Here is a 25,275-nt window from a genome sequence, read left to right as displayed (position 1 = left end):
ATTTGTAATTGTTTCATATAAAGAACATTACTACAACACCCAATGTCCCTATAAAAATAAGGTGTCCCTCTCCAGAGTGACACCCTCTGGTCATCAGGACCATAAACTGACCAACTAATATTCACTGCAATGAGAAATGTCGCCTGAGTGAGTCGTGTGTCTCAATTTTCAGTGTTTTCATGCTATCATGACACAGACGGACAAAAAACTTACAACCAGCCAAAGGGAAGGAACAAGATGTGTGGACACAGTGCACCACTGACTCCTCCTTCCACCCTAAAAGCTGGCTCCTCACGTCTTTCTCAGTCCCCGATCAAGAGCAGAAAGCAGAGGGATTGGCACCAGCTTGGCACAGGAGGCAACATTAACTGTGCTGGCTCCATCCCCTTCTGCCAGACAGGAGATGATAGCACAGCACCAAGTAAACCAAACTTTATAATGATGTAACTTGAACATTAAAATAATTTCAACACTTCAGTATGAAGACACCATCTAAAACAGTCACAAGAGAGCTAAACACTCAGCTGCTTGGATTCTGCTCATGTTTAGAGTGGTTCTGATGCTGCCATCTCCTCATCTGAAGGAACTGGACTTGCCTGTGCCAGCTTAGGATACACAGCAACACCAGAGCTTCCTTTTCCATATTTACCATGAAGTTTCCCTAGCTGCAGATGGTTATCAGGAGGTTTAAGCTGTGAGTAGGCTTGTGGCTAGTTTTTTGCACAAGGGTGAATTCCATTTGTAGTGGGAATCTGGGAAGCAAATGTAAGTTACTGAGCAGGAACAAAAACTTCGTAAATCATCAGACTGGAAAAGACCAACCTGAATAAAGCCTTTGAGCAATTTTGAGTCTGACAAAACTCAAGTTATTTTAGATACTAAGAAAACCTGATTCATTTCTTTTTATTTGGCTTTATTCTGTACAACACAACTCAAGTCCAGAATGTCTCTGAGAACTTTGGATGTGGTCTTCAAGCACAGTCAGGACAGTTCTGCATTTAACCAGGCATTGTCTCATTTTAGAGTGAAGCTCCACAGTCCAACAAGGAATGAAGACTGCTCGTGGAAGCCCTATACAAGGCTTCTATACAAGCTTCTGGAAGCCCTGTAACAAGTGTGTCTGGCAGCCACATCATGACCTGGTAAAAGCCTTCTTGAGAGTGCCAGATCCAACAAAAGAAAGAGATGAGGACCAAGTGAGGGCAACAGCACTTCCCTTTCAAATGAAATACCAAGATAACCCAACTGATTTTACATCCAAAAGTGACAAAGCAACAATTACACCAGACATTCAAAGCTGGTGAGGTTTCCTGCAAACAATAACTGGTTGAACATTCAAGCTCCTGAAGGCTGACAAAGCTCCAGCACAGGACCCTGCCCTTGCACACTGAAGCCTTTTTACTGCCACCAAAGATGCCTGACTGCAGATGGGCCTCCCAGAGGAGATGGCTCCTGGCTAGCAAGTGAAAAGCAGGGATTCCCCACTGGGAATGCCTGCAGAAGCCAATGACAGGTTCTGCTGGAGTGCCAAGTGTTGGCATGCACACAAGCTCTCCTTGTGAAAGCAAGAGGACCCAAAGCAAACAGGTCCATTGGAACATCCAGCCCAAGTCTTCCTGTTTGTATTCCCACCTGGCAGAGCCTCAGCTCTGAAGGTAGCTACCCTGACCACAAGGTTGATGAAGCCTTTTCTCCCCTTTCTTTTCAAACACAAGGCAGCTGAACTTCTGAACATGATCTGATGGAACACGTGAAAACAAAACGGTGTCACCCAAACTGCAGAGTCATGAAATCCAGCCTGACTCCTTGAGAAAAGCTGGCACCCTCACCCTGTCCCCTGAGGCATCATCATTCTCTTCAGCATCTGCATGAGACTGCAACAGCAGTATGGCCATAACTATGTGTTTTCATCAGGAATTAGAGCTGGTCCTTCAGCAGCAGGTACCTGGGGGTGTCTTGTGAGGCTTCCAGCCTCTCCTGGGGGACCCAAAAACATTTCTAGTAGAGCTGTTCCCAGCAGCACATCTCCAGCCTGGACCAGGTCTCTAAAATCTGATCACCACATCCTAAGCCAGCGACCAAAACTCTACCTCACTGAGCTACTGCAGCTCATGAGAAATGTCCTCTGGGTTGAGAAAGGCCTTTGGGTGACTGAGCATCACCTGAAAGAAACATCCATATTTCATCAAATTAAAGGATGAAAAAGCAGAATGTATTAACAGTTTTTCTAAACTCTGAGGATCGAGAGGCCAAACCCTCTCCTGAAGCAGGTATGTCCAAGGAAGAGCTTCAAAAGGCTGGGTTTAGTTTCCATTTCCAGAAGTTTCCTTTGGTCTTTACTAGTAGGATACATAGCTCTTGTTTAGGACCAAAAGCAGCAAGAATACAGACAATTCTTCCTTGACTTCAGCTATTTATGCCAAATATTTATTGACTATTATGATGCAGACCATACACTTCAGTTATCAGCTCTTGCTATTTTAGCAGGGGTTTGTTTCCCTCTTTTCCTGACTCAAGCAGCAACATTTTGCTCATGGAAATTACATGGTAACTGCTGTCAGAGCAACTATCGAAGGAAGCTGGGATCAGATGGTTCCTACAAGAGATGTTTCCATACTACTACTGAAACGGCATCCTGTGATTCCTTCTTACTTAGCAAAGTGAAATGGAAGAACAGAGAAGCAGGCAGATAATGAGGATGCCAAAAAATCTCCATGAACTGTTTCAAAGCTCAGAGCAGTGCCAGCACACCTGCTGCGATCACTGATGCACAGTCCTACTGAGGGTGTCCTTCACTGTAAGTCTGAACCCCTATCTAAGTGCTGTGATAAACCAGCAACTCTCCATTAGTGTGGAATTAGTCTTAGATGAAGAGAAAATGACAGGAAGCTGGGAAGAACTGTCCTGTAGAACAGGAAAGTGTGAGGTTAAGAGATGTGGGACACAGTGAGAGGACTCTACACTGCTCAGTTTTAACTTCAGAGAAACCCCCTGAGTGCTTCTGAATCTCTCCTTTTCCACATAAAGCAGCATTTATTGATGTAATAAAAGACTGATGACTAGTTGGTGGGAACATCTGGAACAGACTACTGGAAAGTACACTTTGAGGGGTGGGAGTCAGTTGCTCTGTCACAGCCACTGCTGTACAAACCATGGTGCTTCTCAAGAGATGGTTGTGAACAGGACTGGAGACAGTGCTGAAGGTGATCAAAGGAAATGGCCTGTCTCTGGGCTGTGCAAGACTGTAGGTCCCACTGCAGAAAGAGAAGAAGTGACTGTGAATGCAAGGCAAGGTCAGCCAGGGATGGAGGGATGCAAGCAGGAGGCATGGAAGGGCCTCTGCCATTTGAAAGTCAGCTTAGGGACTGGTAGAGGTTCATGCAACAAAAGGAGACACTGCATTAAAACTGCCCTGATCCCGTCTCTTGTTTGCCAACAGAGCATGAACACTGGACCTGACGGTTGTGCAGATAAGTCTCTAGTCATGCCCAGTATCCTTACACAGCCTTTACTCCATGGAGCAATCCTTGTCAGATTTCCTACCGAAGAACAACCTGCAGGGTTATGTCAGCCTGTGGCACACAGGTTCTACGTGACAGATTTCTTGTAGTGCTCTTGGTTCACAACCCTCTTTCTTTTACTTCTCTGTCAAAGGAATAACTGATAAACCCTTCAAGAGGAACTAGAGTTCTTTAAAGCAACACTCATTGAAAGCTGGACACTGTGTGCAATACTCAGCAAAAAAATAGAAAATAAAAAACAAAACAAAATTTGAGCAAAACAAAATCAAATTTAATGTTCTTAAATGCAAAAGTAAAAACAAACAAAAAACACAAAAAAGCAAAAGAAAATTAACAGAAACAGAACAACTCAAAGTTTCAAGGCAGTCTGCAGAAAACTTGGGGGATTCATCTTTAAATCTACAAATCAAAGGGGGGTTTTCTTTTGTTAATATCTAACTTGCAAGTAGGTAAGTACTTTTCTGCTGAGTGTTCAATAAAGCTAGTTGTCAAAACAAAAAACTATTAAAATAGAAAGATCTAGCACTCATTAGAAGGGATGCGAGAAATACAATGCTCAAATGTTTATAGCTGTTATTGGTTTTTCCTTTACAAAACAGAACTACCAAAGAAATTCATAATGATCATTGAAAATGAGTAAGTATCTTGCTGCATTATAATGTACCAGTAAGTAGTGCACCATGCATTAAGTATTTGGACAGAAGGGACTGAGGTTGATCAAGTAGCAACGTAAGATTCGCACTCTCTTTTTGGAGTTTCATTTTGACTCTGAAATCTTCCCGGAGTTTCTTGGAAACTCTTTGGTCCATTCCTATTAGAAAGTGGATTTTACAAGTAAAATGTTTCTAAAACCTTTGAATTGGACAGCTTGGCCACTGCTCAGTGTGCAACTTACCTCCTCAATGGTGTTAAAAGTTATGCTGGCATGCTACTACTTACAAGACCTTGACTTAAAAAGCCTAATCCTCAACTACATAATGTAGTAAATGAATATTAATTGAGCAAACAAATGACTGTCAACTAAAACATTAGTATTTCTCAACTTTTCTTCCATACTACTGAGTCGGGGGCAGAGAAGAAGGTCAAGGGTGGGAGAAACAGCAACATAAAAACCACAAGAAAATTAATTCAGTCAGACTGATATTTTGCAGAAAATTCCAGTTTTTGCAGACAAAATTCAATGGAACAAATGTTAGTCTCATAAGTGAAAGCATGCTTCAATTTTACCACCATCCAGAGGGTCTGGTTAATGCAATCGACTTCAGATTTCAGGGGGTTTTTGAAACATGTTTGTAAATGAAATAACTTAAAAGGAACTTAAAATTGGTCTGACATTGTGGGATTTCAAACATTTGAACATGTCAGTTGCATCCCAGAATATAAAACCTTTTTCACTTCTCATTTAGACTAAGACAAACACTTGTGAAAGTTGGCGCAAAATGAGTTTTACACTAACAAAAAAAAAAAGAAAAAGAAGAAGGTTTCAACTTCTGTCACTCACTTAATCTATTCCATACAAAAAGCACGAGCAAGTTATTTGTGGGACTTGTTGGTTTTGAAGGAAACCTGTAAGATTTTGTCCCCCAGGCGGTAGCCATTAAGACTTGCTATGGCCATTGCAGCTTCTTCATAGTTTGTCATGGTCACAAAACCAAAACCTTTGCACTTGTTGGTGTTGAAATCTCGAATAACTTTCACATTGGTAACCGCACCAAAGGGGCCAAACATCTGCCAGAGGATTCCCTCATCAGCATCTTGACCAAGGTTGTAGATGAAGATACACCAGCCAGAAGATGCGTTTCCTGGAACATTTACACCAGAAAGCCCACTCATGTGATCTACACCCATAGGAGAGAACCTAGCAAATAAAAAGCACAATATTTCATGTAAAAGTTCAATTCAATTCAGCAAATTCACTCGAATGGGAAGCAACTGAGCATCAATATTCTCTACATGGACATCAAAACCGCCAGAAATGCTTTCCCCATTCAAATTGACAATCAAAATTGACAGCTGCCAGGAAAAAAAAATGAATCAATGTTAGGTATTCCAATTAGCTTGTTAATAGGGAACTATCCTTAGGAATAGGGAGGCAACAGAAAAGTTGCAATGCAAGATTAGGTGCTCACTTTCACAGGGTACCTGAAACTCAGCCAGGCTGTGAAGAGCACTCCATGGCATCGGTGTAGAACTGCTTGAGTGCAGGTATCAGGCAACACCTCCCCAGAGGTCCCAGCCTGTTTCAATCCACCCACCACTTACTTCCCTCAAGGAGTTTGCATCCCATCACCCTCCTTTTCTCACCTCTAAAATACACTGGGAAGTCATAAGCCAAAGGGTTTTGTGGGGTTTGCTGGGGCAGGGCAGGGAGGGGATTCTTTGGGTTTAGGAGCAGAGATTGTGTGTTTCTCAAATTAAATTTCTTATTTTAAGGAACAGAGGCAAACACCCCCCATACAAGCAGGTTACTCAATCAGCCCCAGCTATTAGGCAGCTACGGAAATATTAGTACTTCCTCAGCCAACCCTTGGTGGCTGTGATGTCCCACATTCCAGCTTCAGAATTAAAATCTCAGGTTTTTAATCCTGAACACACAGTTCTGGAGATACTCTAACTGCAGGAGCTTCTAAACATCAAACCAGCAAACCACATTGAAGTCACATAGTTTTACAATTGCAGGATGCATGTATGGTTGTCTTAGTAATTTTACACCAACTTCATCCTAGGAAAACTTCTTTGGCTTTACTGAAGTGGGTTTTAAGTCACCAAGAAACCCTTCCTAAACCTGCCTCCCTGCATTGTACCCCAGAAGTATTTATGCATAACAAATAGCAAAACCCATTCTCATTTTTATATCTTGCTTTGTATTATTTTCGTTTCTCCTATAACCCATATCTCTAACTCCCCTTTATTCTACTTCTGGCCTCCACCCTAGTAATTCAAAGCTTCAGAGTATTTTAAGGCAGTATTACGGCTGCAAGCTAAGCACTCAAAAGGTCAGGAAATGTGAAAGTTAAGGTTAAAACCTCAATTGTATGAAATTGAGCTTATGTATTATTTAAAAAATGTGAGGACATGTGATTGTAGAAATATAATTATACTATACCAGGGGTTCCCAAACTGTGGTGTACCACTGGTGATATGCAAACCACTTAAAAGTGGTACACGTGCTGCTCTCTGCCAAGAACATGGGGGTGGCAGTTCCTGATTCTCTGCTGACCTGGAGGAAACAGGGAATGGATGTCTGGGCAGTGAACGCTGCATTAAGTGCCAAACACTTCCCCACTGACTTTTTCTTGCCCTGTACCAAGAGAGGAGCTGCTGCTGTCTTTAGACAGAAGGGAGGGCTCAAGACAGTGTGCATCAGAAGGAAGGGAAGCAGAGCTGCAGCAGCCCACCCATGCCCACAGGGAAGTCAGCTCGTGTTCAGTGTGGCACTTTGGTTGATGCACTCATACAAGAGAACCATGCAGTCACCATCTCCCCTGCCCCAGGCTGTCTGGTACTCAAAGACAGCTCATTTCCTTGGACACCTGAGCTACGAGATGCTCCTCATATACCAGAGTGGGGGGAGTCTCAGTGGTGCAGACCCCTTCCCAACCTGGCTCAGTCTGGCTGCGGCCCCACTGGCTACCTGCTGCTGGTGTTTCTAAGGCCAGCATGGCCACACCTGAGCTCATGCTGCACATACTCACTGATGCTCACACTGTTGGCCAGCCCCAAGGAAATCCAAGTTTGGGAATCCTTGTACTACAGTCAGAATTGAAAAAGCAGTTAAGAGTATCAGCAGGTGAATGGCACACAGTAATCCACGTGATCTGATGAGCAGGTGATAGATCTACTGCTTCGTTTGCTTTCATAGGAAACTGTTTCTGTGTTTGCACGTTTTATATGCTTACTTTTTTGTACAGACACCTTCAGCTTTGTAGCTTGTTCCCATTTGAGAAATGAGAGGGTAGGATGTAGTTCCCTTAGTATCTGGGACGTTTTTGTCTCAACAGATCACCAGCCTTGGGTTCCTGCTTCCATGTGTGGGGAGCAGAAAATCACTAAGCTCAGAATTGCACAATGCTGGTTCCAGCAGTCAGTGGAGCTCTGAATCTGCTTCCTGTAAAGCCTCAGGCTCTGCCCACAAGCCCAGATCAATAGGACATCAAGGACTGGAACCACTTGCAGAAGAGCAGCAGGATGACAATGAATCTGAATGCACGCTATAGGAAAAATAATGTAACAGCACAGAGCTCTGGTGAAGGGAAAAGGCCAGGACTCCGAGGGCCTTTGGCCAGCCTTCTCCAGCTTTAGGAGCCAAACTTCTTCATTTCACCAGAGTCCAATACCTACAGAACTGCTATTCTGTTTAAACTCTTGCCCTCGGTGGTTCCTCTCTCCTCCAAACTCAATCCCACACCACACTGTCATTCCTTTGGGATGGAAGCAGAGAGCGTGTCAGACTGTGCCTCAGGCCAGGCCAGCTCTTTGGTGGCATGAGGCATTAAGACCAGTTCCTGATGTGAGCCACAAATACCACAGGAACTACAAAGGATTAACAGAACATTAAACAAAGGGTCTGAGTGATATCTGTAGGAAATTGATAATTATAAATTAGAGATACCAACGGCTTAATCCTGGATTTACAGGGATTAGGATGGAACAAGATGCAGTGTAATCAAAATGTCAGCATCAGACAACTTCTAAGTAGCAGAGCCCACAAGAGTAATTTATACAGACCATGAGCTCTTTGGAAGCAGCTTATCCTTCCATCATGTTTTGTTCACTACACAAAACCAAGACTCAGTCCAAACTAAGGTTCCTAAGGCTTACCACAGTTTGACCTTCAGCACCCTTTAAGGAACAGTCACTAGAAGAACTTGTTGTTGACAACAAAGATGGGAAGTGAAATAAGAAGAGGCTGTGGGATGGTGCCTGTGTGTACTCATAAGAACGTGGCTACTGCTCTACTACTCCCTCTGCCAATCTGTAGTACCTCAAAAACTTGAGCTTTTTTTCAATCAGCAAGCAGAAGGTGGCCAAAATGTGTGGACAAATGAGCACTGGGCTCAGGCAACCCAGGTGGGCAGTTACCACAGATCAGGGATGGAACAGAGAGACAGGTGGTCTTCTCTCTCATCTCCACTTGCGAGAACCCATGCCTGTCAGAATGTAGGAAATGCACACAAATAGTATTAATGCTGCTCTTACAGACATCATAAATGACCTGGGCATTAAAATTTAGTTTCTCCTGCAAGTATTAACACATGAATCATTTCTATTGTTTCTGAGGGATGAGGACAGAATTAAGGTTATTTGGTACCTTATTTATGGATGCAAATGTTATTTGTACTGCTTACTCTGATGCCTCAAAGCTGTTGTAAATTTTAAGTGGAAGAAGGATGACAAAAATGTCTGATTACATTAAGAATGAAAATATGAGACATAAAGCCTCAAGATCTTACCAGGACACAATAAAGCCCTGGCTGATGCAAGACACAGCTCACCTAACTGCAACAACATAGAACTGCATTTCTTGCTTCATCTGGGTGCAGAGATCTGAATGAATGCTTCAGGGAAATTAGATTTGAGGAGCTGCCTGCATTCAACTTGCCTGGGGCACAGTCACAACCAATGACCTGAGGTTGACAGGGACCTCTGGAAATCTCTAGAACACCTCCCTGCTCCGAGCCAAGGCACTTCAAGCAGGTTACTGAGGTCTGTTTCAGACAGGTTTTGAGCATCTCCAAGAATGGACACTACACAGTCTCTCTGGACAACCTGTTCAATCAGCCTTAGGGGAAAACAACAGATTACAATGATTCTCATTGGAGACACATCAAACTGAGCTGTTCTTAAAATGCTAAAGCATTATAGGAAGGTCACTGGGATAATAGTGCTGTAAAAAGCTATCTGAGTTTTTAGTCCAGTTTTACTGAGCTAACTGGAGGAGAAAAAGAAAGAAAAGTAAATTCTCCACAGAGAAACACCACCCTAAGAAACATGAATACATAACTAAGCCAAGACAATAAGTATATGTAATGCATTTTCCAGTGCACTGTCCAACTATCACCACCCTCCTTTAAGCAACTAAAGCAATTCAAATTCAAGCAGTTCATATTCCAAGCAGTTCTCAAAGGCAAAACACACTGTATCTCCCACAGCCCTGGGAGCAGGCAGGGTGTTGTAATTACTCAATGATCTTACCGAACTTCTGAGGACTCAAGGACAGAACACTGCCTAGCTCAAGATGTAGGCAGAAATCCCACTGCATCTCTCCATCAGGAATAAGGCTTTCCTATTTTACTATGACACCCCCCTGCTGGAACCAACGGGTCAGAGCTTGAATTAGTTGCAACTTACATCATTATTCACCTAGATAAGACTACAGCCTGGGGATCTGTTGAGACAAGCACCTAATAAAACCCATCTGGAATCTGCTGCTTCCTGTATCTCACTACACACTCAATTGCAGAAACAGCCACCGTAGGGTTTGTCCCTTGATATAATTAACTTAAATATGAATTTTACAAGTAAGATTTTTACTTTCATCATACTTTAATTCAACAGTTTTATTTACAGAACACTGCAGGACACAGAGTGCACTCTGTATTCATTCACACACAATGAGATCACTGTAGAGCTTCCCAGACGGACACGGGAATAGCAGCACAGCCTTAAATGCATTATTCTTCCTAACCTACCTGAATCTTTGCGCCTGGTGATGCACTGGCCCTCCGAACCTTCTAGCTGGTGAATGACACAGCTGGGATAACAGAGCCACATTTTTGTTCTGGTTAGGATTGGCTGCAAACTTCACTGTAATGGGTTCGGAGGAACCTGGGGGTTTGTGACCATTGAAATTTGTAATTGCCTCTTCTGCTTCTGACCTTTTGTCAAACCGGATAAATGCGACCCCTCTGGACAAACCTTTTAACCAAACCAATAAAAAAACAAACAATAAATAAATGAAAAGGATGTTCAGAATAAACTCAAAATAACTCTGAAAGGAAAAGAAAACCAAAACTGTTAAGTATTTCTGTGGGCAGGGTTTTCAAGTTCTCTACAGTTACTGATGGTTCTTCAGCAGCTGGAGAATAAAGTACAAAATTAAGGAACAAAAGACAAATGAATACATTTGCTCAAGGCCAGGTTGGATGGGGCTTGGAGCAAGCTGCTCTAGTGGAAAGTGTCCCTGCCCTTGCCAGGGGTTGGAGCTGGAGGAGCTTTGAGGTCCTTTCCATCCATTCCAAGTCCGGGTTTCTATGCCCCACCACTGAATGGAACAGAACACCAGCATCACCCAGAAGTCAGCAAAGACTATCCCAGAGCATACTGGTACTTCCTCTTAGCTTCCATGTTGCTCATCTAAGTGGTGCTCACTAGGATCTATCATAGCCTTCATTTAAAACATAAGTGTTGTAGAAAGCACATTTTTAAACAGATTAATTCTCCAAAGCTGGAAAACAGCCTCTGCTGAGCAGCTATGTCTGAAGGCACAACAGAACACAGTTTCTCCTACCTGGGACTAGACCAAGATGTGAAATGCAGGTTTTCAAGTCAATGCTTGGCTACAGTCTGAAGGGAATGGAAAACTAAGCTAGGCTTCCATTCAACTTTATATTGTAAACAGAATCCATTCTTCAAGCAATAGATTATTAAGGTTACTTAAAAGCAAGCATCATATTCTGAGCTGACACTGATATAGACAGCATCATGCCTCAGCACACTTGATGAAAACACTATTATTCCTGGAGGGATTTTAATTGTATGACTTCTGCCATCTCATTTTATAGCTCTGTCAGACAGATGCAAATGATCCCAACTCCACTGGCAGCCAGAGAAGCAGGACTCCTTTCTAATGTGTTTTCTATGCTCTAAAAGTCTGTTTCAGCTGTCATCTAGATAGGCAGTTCTAGAGACAGAGCCATACAGATATTGAAGCTGAATGCTCTCCAGGAAAGGATTTTCCTCACAGAGTACAGGCTGAAATAATTAGGTAAGAAATTAAAACTCTCTGAAAACACATTTTATAACATGGACTCAGGATTAACATTACAAAGGAAATCCCTAACTTTGGTCTCTCCTGAGCCAAGTACTTAACTAAGCAACTGCTCCCTTCTCTTTCTCATGATATTTAATGCATAAAATCCATGCAGCAAGTTCAAGAGGGAAGGACTAAGTGCGTGGTTGGCAGTAACCACAGAGGGCTGTGGGATACCTCAGATGTTTCAGAAGATGAGAAAATTGTCTGAGTTCCAGGTTGGTATAAGAGACAAAACACACTGCTTTGCTCTTAATATAGAGCTACGGCCTGGAATTTACCTGTGGGTAATAGTTGTGCACGTGTGAAGTAAAGGTAACATTAGTACTCCAGATTAGAGACACTGCCCAGAAGTACAGTGCACTACAGTAACAGCAAGAGAGTAGATCTGGCAAATCAGTCTGGTAAAACTGCAGTAAGGGCATGAAATATGGTATGATTTAGATTATAAACTAGTAGAAGTCTTTCTGTGCTTTAAAAACAACCATTGGAAAAGGATACCCCATGAAAACAGTATCAGTGTTTGACACCAGATGTCATGGTAAGTTTGTAGAAGTCTAATTTAGTTTAGGATCTGCCAGAAAACATGCTGCACACAACAAGTAATGCAACAGAACTCACCTGTAGTTTGATCCACAAGCACGCGGGAGTTGATGATGCGGCCAAAGCGTGAAAACATATCTTCTACATCTTTCTGTGTCATTGACCGTGGTAGCCCACTGATATATAAATTAGCATCCTTGATAACTTCAGAACTTGGACGAGCATAGGAAACCTTGAAAACGAAAGAAAAAAAGAAGGTTGTTCAGGAAAACGTAACTCTTAGGCAGAAGCTGCTCCCTGGGAGGCTGCTGAGGCACTGGCACAGGGTGCCCAGAGAAGCTGTGGCTGCCCCATCCCTGGCAGTGCTCAAGGCCAGGTTGGACACAGGGGCTTGGAGCAGCTGCTCCAATGGAAGCGGTCCCTGCCTGCAGCAGGGGGGTGGAGCTGGGTGAGCTTTAAGGTCCCTTCCAACCCAAACTGTTCCAAGATTCTATGATCACCTCAAGAGGTGTGATTTCCTACACATTCAGTAGGTGTTATTTTGGAAAAGCAGTACATGTGTATTAACATGATTTCAAATAGAGATCACCAAGTAGCTGAGATGCACAGACGTCCAAAAGCCCAGCAACAGTTTGTAATGATCCCAGATGCTGCTGTTAAAACAGTGGGAATGAAAAAAGGGAATCTTCGAACAGAAAGCTGTTCCAAAACCCAAGGGGCTTTAACAGCTCCCTTTACTGCTCTCATCCGAGAGTCCAGCATACAAGCCTGCCCAGCAGAATGGAGGTTATTAGAAAGCCACTCTATAGAAGAATAAAAAAACCTCAGACATCCTACCTTGATAGTTTTTGACTGAAGTCTGAGGCCATTCAGTGTGTTTATTGCTCTTTCAGCATCTTTTGCAGTAACGTAGTTCACAAAGCCATAGCCTAAGCTGTGTCCTACATGGAAAAACATCTTTTGAAATTAAACCTACCAACAGAACGTTATCACCGTCAATGTCTGAGAAACAGAAAGGAGAAAAAGAGAATTCAAACATAATCCACACAGCAAGTATTTAAATAAGCCAAAGAAGTATCTCAGGGCTGGCACGCATCATGAGGAGTAACTCAGAGCTCTTCCATTTGCACTGTGGACATCCTCTGTCTCCAAGGCCAGTGTGTATCAGGCACCTGCAGAAATTCCATAAACAAAAAATACTGATGCTGAACAGCCTTGAAAACTTAATGGGGGTGGAACAAAGGCAAGCACTGAACAAAGTTCATTAGTACAATCTTTTGTAGATAAAGAGCAGAGGGAGAAAGCACCAACAGAGGAACCCCCAGTAAGAAGTCATCAGGCTGCGAATGTCCGTGGAGCTATCCCAGCTGTCACTCCTGGAGACAAGAGGGAAAAGAGTTTTCAATTGTTAATAAATCCAACGTAGCTAATGAGCAGTGAGGGTCCAAAACACAGGATGGAGCTGAAGAGGCAAAAAGTCTCTTGAATGCAGACAAGTCATGTACTACTGCTTTATGTAAGTTTACTCTTACAAAAAGAAAGCAGGGGACTGGAACTTGAAGAGCTTTAAGGTCCTTTCCAACCCAAAACACTCTGTGATTTGATGATATTCCCTCCTCCTAACCAGTAAAAATTCCCTTCCTTTTAGGATATGCCAAAAAATATGAGGAATCAGCATTTACACAGCATTATGATGAATGTCAAGTGTTTATCCCAGGCAAGCAGACAAGTTATTTGCTTTACCATGATGTTAAGAGCCTACTAGAAGCCTATCCTGCAAAAGAAGGCAGCACTGTGAGAGTTTTCAGATTATTTTAGTGGAGAGTAATTAAATAAACCTCTAAAAAAGCCTTTCAGAAGTCTGCACATACATAAATGTAAATGTACTCCAGAAGCAAAGATAAAAAAGAAGAAACAAATAGGTCCTTATCTGGATGAATAATTAACAAAGTGACCAGAAAACCTCGTTTTAAGCAAACTACTCTACTCCTTCAGCTGAAAGAATCTAGTTTTGTTTCCATGACAAAAGCCCTTTCATGAAAGAGGCACTCGTTTTCTTTCTGAGCATCACTTGGTTTTCTGTCCATGTCCCTGCTTCCTTCCTCAGCTCCCTGAGCCACTGCTTCAAGCTCCCAGCTCGTTCCTGACCCCCCTCCCCCTCTGCCAACATTGACACCTCCGAGGTGTCCCTGCAGGAAAGGGCTGGAACTGGATGAGCTTTGAAGTCTCTTCCAACACAAACCTGTCTGGGATTCAATATCCTGGGTTTCTTAGAGTAGGAAGGTGTATCACAGGGGCATCTTATCCTCTGCTCGAACAGCACAAATGGTGTGGGGAGGGAACCAAGAACTCCCAAGATGTTGGACACCTCCCTGAAAACAAATGCCAGCAGACAGAACACTTATGCAGAGGTGCACAGATGTGTCAGCAGGTACTCAGAGCAAGGCTATGGGTCCCATGAGCAACAGCTGGATCCCACAGGAGGCTGAGACACTTAACATGTGCAAAAAGCTTAACTCAATCTTTCCAGAGCTTTAGCTGGGTTTGAAAGTAACAGCACCTCCCAGGGGAAGACAGAGAAACTAAATACAACTCAGAGCAGAATAACTTTAGGCTTTAGCATTTGGTAAAGAAGGACTAAAAGCCTGTGAACACCTACATGAAGAGCAGGCTAAAGATCACCAGGTTCCCTCAGAACATGTACAGCCATTGCTCAGAAGCATCCACATTGTGCACAGACACCTTGACACGACTCTGCACTTAGAATTGCTGAATTTCTTGCAGTACAAGGTGGCCCAAAGGTTTCTGCATTAACAGATACTGAAGGAGAAGAAACACTTCAAAGATGCCCAGCACAGCAGATGGGCTGGAAACCCAGACCCAAGAATCTGCATGTCCCAGCAAAGTCAAGCAAGGCTTGAGAGCAAGGCAAAATATAGTACAGGACATATTTCTTCTGTTGAATCATCTCTGGTAGGAGGCAGAGTTGCTCCAAGAAAGAGGACACTTAACACTACACATTGCTGGTAGGAAATCAGTTCAGAGCACAGGTTTGGCTCCACTGTCTGAAGTCAGGTTACAGTCTGATCAGTGCAGCCTGACTGGACAAATCCCAGCACTTTTCCTTGCTCTCACCCCAAAAGAAGAGCCACAGGAAGAGGGGATTTCATCAATTCCCTTGGGTCAGTGGCAACTCAGCAATCACCACAGGAGGCCAGGAGATGCAACACTGAGAAGCTGCATCTCACACTTGATACTGCCACACTATATTGGGAAATGACCTTCTAATGTTTCCCCAGGCTCAAAGCCCCAAGGAATGGCTAGTGCTAGCCTGAAGATCTGACTTAAAGAACAATGTCTACTGTCAGTTCTATAGTTCTCTTATGGTGTCCAAGATGTACTCACCACAAATACAAGTACAGTGAGCAACAACCCAGGATTTGCCCACTGTTCCTCATCACACATTAAGCAGAGCCATGCCTGGAAGTGCTTAGGAATGCAGTATACAAACTGGGGAATGAAGAGACCAGCTCCCAGTCTTTCCAGCATGACAAGGAAGAGCTGAAGGAGCACTGCACCCTGACTAACCTTCGTGTATTGTGCACAAGCTTCTCTTCACACTTGCTACAAGGAACAGAGAAAGAAGTTCCCACATCTCAAACACGACCACATATGCGTCATTAGACTAATAGCAACTGCTCTAATCCATGTGCACACAAAGCAGGAATATCAAAGTGAGGAATGGAAACTAACACTGTGTTTTGCTGCCACTTCCCACCTCCTAAGGTGCCCATCAACAACAATATCCAGGGTAAGTAGTTGTTTCAAAGAGTTTCTATAAATTTTATAAGCACAATCTAATAGGTGGACCAGAAGATTGTTCAATCCCATGCTGTAATCCTAACAAAACCCAACCAGATCTATACTCTGCTCATCATGAAGATTCGAAGCCAAACAAAACTTTGACTTTCAAATTGATTCTTGAACAAAAGTAATGAGTCTCCAGAAAGCAAAGGCTACTTCAGTCACTCATTACAAGCTTTATTCTAGGGAGAAGACATTTTCTGCCCTACACATTTCATTAACAGAGAATGAGTTCAGAAAAAAAGATGCATATCAGGCATTGTTTTATAAAGAATAAGCATTATCAAACAGTGATTTTTAACTCTGCAAATACAGACATTAAAGGCAACTCCAAAGAAAAGGAAAGCTTTAATAGCATGCCATTCCAAACTCCAAGCCTGTGAATTTCTCCTCATGGTGTTGCAAGTAGCAACAAAACTTGAGCAGCTACTAAATTAAATACCATGCAGAACTCAACACCTGCCAGCACTGTAAAGAAAAGCAAGCATTTTTCCCCACAGGCACACAAGGACTATGCAATTCCAACAGGGATTTTACTTCTGATTGTTCAGGGCTGTTAGGAAAAGCCTGAAGCACACAAGCATGTGCTTTGGACTTTAAACTACCCAGCACTGTCAAGCTTCAAGTTAAAGTTAATGAGACTTTACCAGAGGATTCAGTGCTACAAGGAACAGTGTGAAGTAGACTCTGAAACTGCAAATGATGACATGCCTTGCTTCCTTTTTCACATATCCTTACCTCCCACAGAGGCAATTTTGTGCCGAGTTGAAAGTCTAAGGTATAGCTCAGCCATGAGAGCTGAAGAAGGGCTTGATATTCTTAAAGAAAGTGTTCTTTAGGTCCTGCAAAAGGAGCCTCCAGAGCAAGCCTCTGCACCTGAGCATCTCCAACTGTTTGACAACATCTAGGCTGAATGCTCAGCTACTAAATTAGCCAAAGAAATCAGTATCTTAGGAAACTATTTCACGATGATTTTACATGTCATGGTTCAGGCCAGGAGAACTGAAAGAATGTAAATCCCATGGGTTGAGATAAGAGCAGTCCAGTAACTAAGTTATAACACAAAACCACTGCTGCTACCACCAATAGTAATAAGAGAAATAACAAGGGGATAGAATACAACCCACCGACCGATACCCAGCCTGACCCCAGGAGCGATCTAGCCCTTCCTTATAATTATACACACACAAACATTCAGTATTTCTACATTAAACAGCACTCAGTCAAGCATTGACTTGAGCAGCCCACCAGCACCAAGTGACAATTCCTTACACACTAGACCATACCTGCAACTTTGTCCCGAATAAGTTTTGCAGATTCAACTTCACCGATGCTGCTAAATAGACTCCGCAACTCATCCTGTGTCATGTTCTGAGGGAGGTAGTTCACAATGAGATTTGTCCTACCAATATCGTCCCTGCAATCTTCAGCCATGTGATCTTCATAACCATTAGACATCTTATATCTGCCAAGAGAAAGAACATCTCACATCAGTTCTAGATCTTGAGCAAAGACAATTCTTCCATAGATAGTTACATGGTTAATGAAGGAAGACATGAAAGAAAAACCAAAACGAAGTGCAGAAAGCAGTGGGTGTCCTCCACACTGTAATGGGCTTACCCAATTAAGATGGAGGTCTGTGGAGTCATGAATAGTTTGAAGAAAGTAAATCAAAAGCAGTTACTACCTTTTTCTTAAGGAGGAGGAAAATATGGCCATTAACTGGGGAACAGCCTAAAGCGAAGTATTAGGAAGACCTGAAGTACTTGACCACAATATTAATCTCAATGTTAAAATATATATGCAGGAAAAGAGTGTGTTCAAAAAGAGGTTGGGCAAATCTAGGTTCTCACAGCGGTCACAGGGATTTCCACAACCCAAACTTCCTCCACCTGAAAGAAGTTGGAATGTTTCTTCTAATAAAGAACAACCAACTATTCCTACTGTGCATTGCCCCCCAGAACGCATTTGTTGAAAATCCCAGAACAATTCCTTCTTTCAAACCACCAAGCACAGCATTTTACAGAACTCTCTACTATTCAAGAGCTCTTCCTGCAACAGGAGAGAGCTGAGGTTCCAGCAGCCTGAGGAAGCCTGGGCTGAAACCACCACCATGGGAAGCTCATTTTCTTGTAGTTCCAGACTCCGGTTCTCCAGTTTCCTGCTGCAGATTTGGTCATCCCCTCAGTCCAAGCACACCAAACATCTCCAGCTCTGAAACAACAGTTCTGTTTCATAGCTCTTAAAGACAGCCATGAAGCAGACAGAATTAACAGAAGGCTACTAAAAACTGAGGTGATTTTGTGGCCTCCTGATGCTCAGTTGGGCACTCCTCCCCTTAAGTCACTGCAAGTGTTTAATTCTGTATGTGCTTCCAATTCCAACTCCACCAGCAAGAGGAATAAATCCGTAAAACTTTTTCTGGGGAATGAAATTAAGGTTAACCTGAGAGGATTAACCTTTCTTGAATGCAGAGTTCCCACTACAGGAAGAGCAATCCAAAGTTTGGTCACGTATAGTTCCAGCAGCAATGCCTGCTCAGCTCATCCCCTGCTCTTGCTGCACTCAGTTTACCAACTGTAAATCCAGATTGACACCGCTGTGTTTCCAGACTAATGGTAAATGGATGCTTCACCTGATGCAAGAGCTCAGTCTAAGCACGAATTCAAGCACTGGAGACTAGCAAATCTTCAAGTCCCTTCTGAAAGTTCAGTATAAACCTTCCAAGTTCAAAGTGAAATTTACTTCTCACTGAATCTCTCAGTGCTGCCATGGAAGAACCAATTATCCCAGGCTCAAAGAACTTTCTGGTTATTTTAATACAACTTTTGGCCAGCACACTCATTTAGCCCATAGAATAACCTCAGGTGCTTTACTATAAGCAACTCCCACTAAAACTCCTCTAGTTGCAGTTTTTTAAGAGCTGAGCACATTATCTGAAGCAGGTATCACCAACCCAATGCTAATCAAATCTGAGCTGAGTTAGAACAGTCTAAGGTATCATTGCTTCTCAGCCACCACACAGCAGGTTGGGTGTTCAGAGTGTGCAAAAGGCTTTAGCTCATCTCAACGCAGTGAGGCAGCCACCCTCACAATATCACAGAGTTAATACTGGCTGTGTTTGCCAATTGATTTTTGCATTGAGGTGGAACAGAAGCATTCCTAGGACCCCATTTGCTCCTCAAACGAGATGATGTGTTGTTACAACCAAGACAGTTGGCCAGGCTGGACAGGGCTTGGAGCAACCTGCTCTAATGGAAAGTATCCCTGGCTGCAGCAGGGGGTCAGGACTGGAGGAGCTTTAAGGCCCCTTCCAGCCCAAACCAGGCTGGGATTCTATGATGGCAAGTTACCAGACTTGTATGTGGCGCTAAGCAAAGCTGGCAGGAGTTTGGCACGTGCCTATCACCTGTAAATCACTTCACCACAGCCTCTCATCTCACTGTCTGCAATACTTCTGGTGATAACCATGCAGTGCATTGGCTGTCCTTGGTTCTGAAGCTGTTAGAACTGTGAAGGAAGCCTTCCATCTGCTTTCTTCAGACATTAGGAAGCCCTACAGACAGGCCTGGCAAACATTTTCATGGGATACTAGGCACAAAGCATGCAGAGCAATGAAGGCATCATAGAGAAGAGGAAAAGGAGCAGAGCACTGATAAAGATGCTCCTTTCTTCCTAATCTTTCACCACACGCTTATACATTCTCCTGCAGTAACCCTTACTGGCCATACTGGGAGTTAATGGGAAACCACTTCCTCCGCTGGTGGTGAACTGTGCTTATGCTAATGAGAGTAAAAACAGCCCTTGAAAAAGTGTTGGCCTTTGTATCCTGAAAACAATCCCTGTTCAGCACATGGATGATGTATGTTAACACACCCCCTCAGCCCCCCACAAGTCATGGTTGACTCAGAGGCAAACAACAGATTTGGCTACGTCTTGGACACTGCTCTACCACCCAGTGCTGAAGCTGCTGAGCAGTCTTCCTTAGAGACCACACCTGAAATAGAACACAAAGGACACTTCTACATCAAGGGCAGTGCCAAACCAATCCACAGAGCTGCAGAAGGCAGATGCAGAGGTGCTGAGATGTCCAGATCTGAACACGTGCCAAAAGCAATGCCACACACCAGAAGGGTCTGCCGAGCCTGTAGAGCCTCCAATAGCTTTACATACTTCACAACTCAGGACACACCTGGGAAACAAGAGGTTAATTGAGGCATAGAGGAGACACAGACTGGACACACACAGCCCCCATCCATTTTTTCTTCTCAGACCCCTCTACTTTCCCTATAATCTCCAAGAAAACCCCTTTTACTCCTCAAACTCGTTCCGTGCCCCCAAGAGATCTCCATACTGCACTCCACAAGCATAGATATCTCCAGGAACATCCATACAGACTCTAGAGAATAATGACACCACAGCACAGTACCTGATGCTATACAATCACTGCATTCATACAACCCTGCTTCGAATAGGAGAGGATTTGCATGTTGACCAAAAGCCAGCTGAGATGACGAGGAAAACACAAAGTCCACAGATCCTCTCAATTCAAGAATAAAATTTGTACACCATATGAGGGGAAAAAACGTTAAGTTTAACATAAAAAGGTACCCAAACGTGTGTAATGGACTGTACAGATCCAACACGTCAAAACCTCAACTACAATCTGAGCCATGTGCTTGCCCTTTAACAGGTTATTTCAATGTCTACTTGCAAAGGCAGGTGATGAAATCATGGAATCATAGAGCGATTTGGGTTGGAAAGGACCTTAACGCTCCTCCAGCTCCAGCCCCCTGCCACAGTGAGGGGCACCTTCCACTAGAGCAGCCTGCTTCAAGCTCCATCCAATCCTTACGGATCCTTGACTAAAGCCCCTCTCCAGCTCACACACCAGCACAAAACAGGTAGCTGGAAATTAATCTCTGAAGGCTTGATCCAACTCTTGAAGGCTGCAGGAAAGCTGGGGAGGGGCTTGGGACAAGGGCCAAGGGGAATGGCTTGAACCTGCCTGAGGGGAGACTGAGCTGAGCTCTGAGGCAGAAGCTGTTCCCTGTGAGGGTGCTGAGGCGCTGGCACAGGGTGCCCAGAGCAGCTGTGGCTGCCCCATCCCTGGCAGTGCTCAAGGCCAGGTTGGACACAGGGGCTTGGAGCAGCTGCTCCAGTGGAAGAGGTCCCTGTCCGTGGCAGGGGGGTGGAACTGGGGGAAGCTATAAGGTCCCTTCCAGCCCAAACCACTCTGTTATTCTGTGATTCATTCCATGATTCCACAGCTTGCTCCTGCACTCCTACAAGGAGGCCATGGAAGTGGTGGGCTAGAAGAAAATTAATTTATACTTACTATGCCACTGCTACCAATATTAAAAACAAGAACAAAACCAGAGAGCAAAACCACACACGTGAAGAGCATCTCCACCTTCTCAGCACAGCTTATTTCCACTCTACCCCTCAAAAAAACCCAAAAACCAAACACTAAAAGAAAATTAAAAGCTATTATTTTTCATACATCTTCTACATATAGCAAGGTTGTATAATCAAATGGATCATCCAGGCCAGCAGTTTGAAGCTTACAGGCACTTTGATCACAGAACTGCATATCAAAAAGGAGAAGTGCCCTGACCAACTTCCAACAGAGGCAAAACATGACACCTTGCCTGTGCTGAGCTGTGTCACTCTTCCTGACTGCTTCAGTTGGTGGGAACCTCCTGCAGCTGCTTTCCATGCTTTTTTCTGAAGTGCAAAAAGAACAGCTTCTCTTTGAAGTCTGCAAATACAGTAAACTTGAGTTTCTGTAGCTAAAAGTCACCACCTTCACAGGGAGCATATCGACAAGACACGATATTAGATGTTGCACCAACTGCATTTTACTGTCATCAACTCATAGAGGGCTTGTAACAAGTAAGCTAGAAACAAGGCAGACCAAAGCTGCGAGAGAGAAAGCTGAAAGAAACAGATTCTGAAACTACAATGACACGTCTGACAGGTCAAGACAAGGAGGGTGTTTAGAGGAAAAACAAAAAGTGACAGAACATGCAAGAACCAGCAAACAAAATAAAGTGGTTTAAAGCCAAGGGGAATGGCTTGAACCTGCCAGAGAGGAGATTGAGCTGAGCTCTTAGGCAGAAGCTGTTCCCTGGGAGGGTGCTGAGGCGCTGGCACAGGGTGCCCAGAGAAGCTGTGGCTGCCCCATCCCTGGCAGTGCTCAAGGCCAGGTTGGACACAGGGGCTTGGAGCAGCTGCTCCAGTGGAAGGGGTCCCTGCCTGTGGCAGGGGTTGGGAACTGGATGAGCTTTAAGATCCCTTCCAACTCATCCCATTCCCTGGCTCTGTGAGCTCATGGCAGCACCAGGTACCAGCCACATTCCACACATACCCTTCACTTAAAGACACTCTACACAACAGTCATGTTTCCATTCAGACTCTGCTTGCCACCACTCTTGCCCCCACAGCCCTGGCACTGCACGAGGCAGCTCCCATAGGAAAGCAGCAGCAGCGCATTTATCTGCTGCTGCAGAACCACCCACATCATGGCCCAAGAACTGGGGCTATAAACTCACACTACAACACCTTCACCAGCCACACCAGCTCAAAAGCTTCCTGTTCATATTCCAGCCAAGGGGAAAGCCCCTGCAAGCACAGCTCGCAGTGCTGTAACTCAGGACTGCTGAACACTGACTCCTGAACCCACAGCCCCATCTGCATCGTTACACAAATACAGCTACACTGCTTCAGGACAGAAACTGGGACAGGCTCAGCGGAATGGAGCACGCTGCAGAGACTGACGAGCCCAGGAGTTTCTTATCCATCACACAACACAACCCAGGCTTAACCCCCATGCAGGGGGTTGCAAGTAAGGTCCTTTCCAACCCAAACCATTCTATGATTCTAACCCAAGAGTCGCAGATACCCAAGAAATCATACCAATTATCATGGTTTTAAGGGGAAATGCACAAGGCAAAGAACTGTTCACACTGATCTAGAAAGAAAAGCAGTTAAACAAGAGCTGGAGAAGAGGCAAGAGCTGAGTAGTGTGAGCACTCAACAGCCACATTCATGGCATAAAAGGAAAAGGAAGACAGAGACCACAAAAGATGACCAAATGTCAACAACAAGCACTGATAGAGAATCCCCTTCCCATTTCGTCCCTCCTTCAGATGCCTGAAGCGCATAGCAGGGTCCCAGTGCAAAGTCCTTTAGAAAACACATTTCTCTTTCCATCAAGGCTCAGGTATAAGCCCAGCAGATAATGCTGCTCCACCACCCAGCATTAGAGCAGGAGGCCAGCACACAGATTCATTCCATCAGAGCTCCATAGCCCTTTCTCCCGCTTCCTTTCACCCACATCCTGCAAATACATTCTTACCTCTCCCATCACTAAGACAGGGCGAGTGCTCGCTCCGAGAAGCCTCCCACGAGCACTGACAACAGTGGGCTGTTACTTCAGGCGTGATTTTTTCCGGCCAACAGCACTTAGCACAGCACTACTGAGCCCTGCTCCCAGCAGGTCCCAGTTTGCACACACTGACCACGTTAGGGAGCCCACCCTCAGGTACCGCCGCTCAGTAAAGAGGAGCCAATCTTACCGAGGGGGGCAGGTTTAAAGAGCCGTGTCCGTGCAGACAAAAGGCCAAATAAACATGGAAGCCCACGACACGACACCAACCGCAGCAGGGCCCCGGCACAAGGCGACACCACCTCCCCTCCCGCTTCACTTCACTGCAGCCCCGAGCAGCGAGACCCGCGGGCCGGGAGCGCGGCGGCCCCGGGCCCTGCTGCGCCGCATCCAGCTCTGGAGGGCCCGCCCGCCCGGCCTGGCAGGCCGCGGCCCCGGCCCGCGCTCCCCGCCCGCTGGCTCCTCCCCCCGCAAGGCCCCGGCTCTCCGCCGGCAGGCCCAGGCCTCGGCCTCGCCATGGCGGAGCCGAACTCCCCTCTGGCTCTCGCCAGCCGCGGCCTCGCTGAGGGCCCAGGGGTCCCCCGCGCACCCCCCGCCGGCCTGGGCTCACCTGCGGCGGGCGCGGCCGGGCCTGGACAGCGGGAGGCGAACGGCTCCGCAGCGCGCACAACGAGCCGCTACCAGCGCCGCCGGCCACGCCCCCTCCCCGCCCGCCGAGCCCCATTGGCTGCCGTGCGCACGTGTCCCTCTCCCCATTGGCCCTGCGGGCTGTCCGTCAAGCGCCGGCCGGAGACAGCCTCTAGTGGCGCTGCGTGCGCGGCGCCAGCGGCCATGGGTGAGTGGGAGCGCGGCTCGGGCTGCCCGGTGCGGCCGGAGCGGTGCTCCGAGGCTGGGCTTCCTCCGCCGGGGCCTGCTGACGGCGTGGAAGAGCTGGGAGGAGAACGTGTGTGGTGCCTGTGCTGCTCCGGTGCACGGGAGAACAGTTCTTCCCTGGCGCACAGGAGTTTCGGACGTAGCAGGACAGCCCCAGGCTCTGGGTGTTCGTGGTCACAACCTCCCGTTAGCGGAAGCCTTTCCGTGGGACCTCAGGGGACTCTCCATGAGCAGGAACACAAAGGGAGGCTTGTGGCTGGTTAAGGGATGAAACTGTCCCTGCGTCAGTGAGATGCAGGGGATGGTCTGCAGGAGGAGCTGTGGTCAGCGCCCCAGCAAGTCCTGCAATGGCCTTGGGGACCTGCAGGTCGGGAGTTGTTCCTCTGCCCACTGCCAGTGATTTTCGGGTAGCCAAGGTCATCTCTCTACAGCTGAGCCTGTTCCTCCTGTACAGGAGGAGTCTGTGAAGGTGAAATTCCAGTATTCTGCAGGAAACACCCTTTTGCCATCAACACACTATTCTGCAATAACACCATGGGTCAAAGCAGCATGTTCAGTGTGTGACATACTTGTGAGCTTGCAAGTAAATCCCGTGTGCTGGTTGATGGCCAAAAAATCAGAATACTGCTGCGTTCAAATGTGTGCTTTTATTATGTCATTTGCAGCATAATTTGAGTTTTATTGAGTTCTGTCACAGCAGAACAGGGAGATCTCACTTGAACTTGCAGTATAGCAGCAAAACCATACATGTGACTACATGTTCCTTGCCATTCCTTTGCACACGTGTGCATGGAAATAGTCGGTACCAGGCACCAATCCCAGTGGAACACGTGGAAAATCACACAATGCAAATGCAAGTATCTTTACCTGTCTTGATGGAGCCTTTGGCAAGGCCTCGTGTAATAATATCCCAGCACTGGTGCACTGATGGTACCTGGTTTATCTGCCCAGAAAGCAGTTTCAGAGAACCCTCCAGTAGTCCTGTTCTACTGGGCCACCACATGTAGGATCCTCATCTTCTGTATCTTCACCAGGGATGGCCCAGCCTCTGC

The 25,275-nt window shown here is 45.3% G+C and overlaps 1 protein-coding gene across 3 annotated transcripts; it reads right to left on the bottom strand.

Moving 5' to 3' along the window:
* Positions 1 to 3,775: 3,775 nt before the first annotated feature.
* Positions 3,776 to 24,051, bottom strand: ELAVL1 (ELAV like RNA binding protein 1). Of its 3 annotated transcripts, none has more exons than XM_034070990.1 (7): positions 23,961 to 24,051; positions 17,247 to 17,425; positions 12,934 to 13,037; positions 12,175 to 12,328; positions 10,214 to 10,439; positions 6,628 to 6,741; positions 3,776 to 5,379 (listed from the first exon to the last, which is right to left on the bottom strand). In XM_034070990.1, exons 2-7 carry the CDS (start codon positions 17,416 to 17,418, stop codon positions 5,055 to 5,057), a joined length of 1,095 nt encoding a protein of 364 aa, XP_033926881.1. In that variant the 5' UTR covers positions 17,419 to 17,425; positions 23,961 to 24,051; the 3' UTR covers positions 3,776 to 5,054. The 3 variants fall into 3 exon arrangements, with proteins under 3 accessions (XP_033926881.1, XP_030909542.1, XP_033926882.1); XM_031053682.2 differs by lacking the exon at positions 23,961 to 24,051 and adding an exon at positions 23,321 to 23,343; XM_034070991.1 differs by lacking the exon at positions 6,628 to 6,741.
* Positions 24,052 to 25,275: the final 1,224 nt, after the last annotated feature.

Source organism: Melopsittacus undulatus, chromosome 19 (assembly GCF_012275295.1).
Source record: "Melopsittacus undulatus isolate bMelUnd1 chromosome 19, bMelUnd1.mat.Z, whole genome shotgun sequence".
NCBI classification, from domain to species: domain Eukaryota; kingdom Metazoa; phylum Chordata; class Aves; order Psittaciformes; family Psittaculidae; genus Melopsittacus; species Melopsittacus undulatus.
The sequence above is the reverse complement of the archived record's forward strand: the minus strand, read 5'-3'. Positions and strand labels throughout refer to the sequence as shown.

What these genes read in the sequence shown, in the direction of transcription:
- ELAVL1 (XM_034070990.1), bottom strand. Translation starts at nt 17,418, where the DNA reads ATGTCTAATGGTTATGAAGATCACATGGCTGAAGATTGCAGGGACGAT. An exon ending in GCTTGTGGATCAAACTACAG is followed by an intron (nt 10,440 to 12,174) that starts GTGAGTTCTGTT and finishes TTTGGTTAAAAG; the next exon opens with GTTTGTCCAGAGGGGTCGCA. An exon ending in CCACAGTTTGGGAACCCCTG is followed by an intron (nt 5,380 to 6,627) that starts GTATAGTATAAT and finishes TTTATTTGCTAG; the next exon opens with GTTCTCTCCTATGGGTGTAG.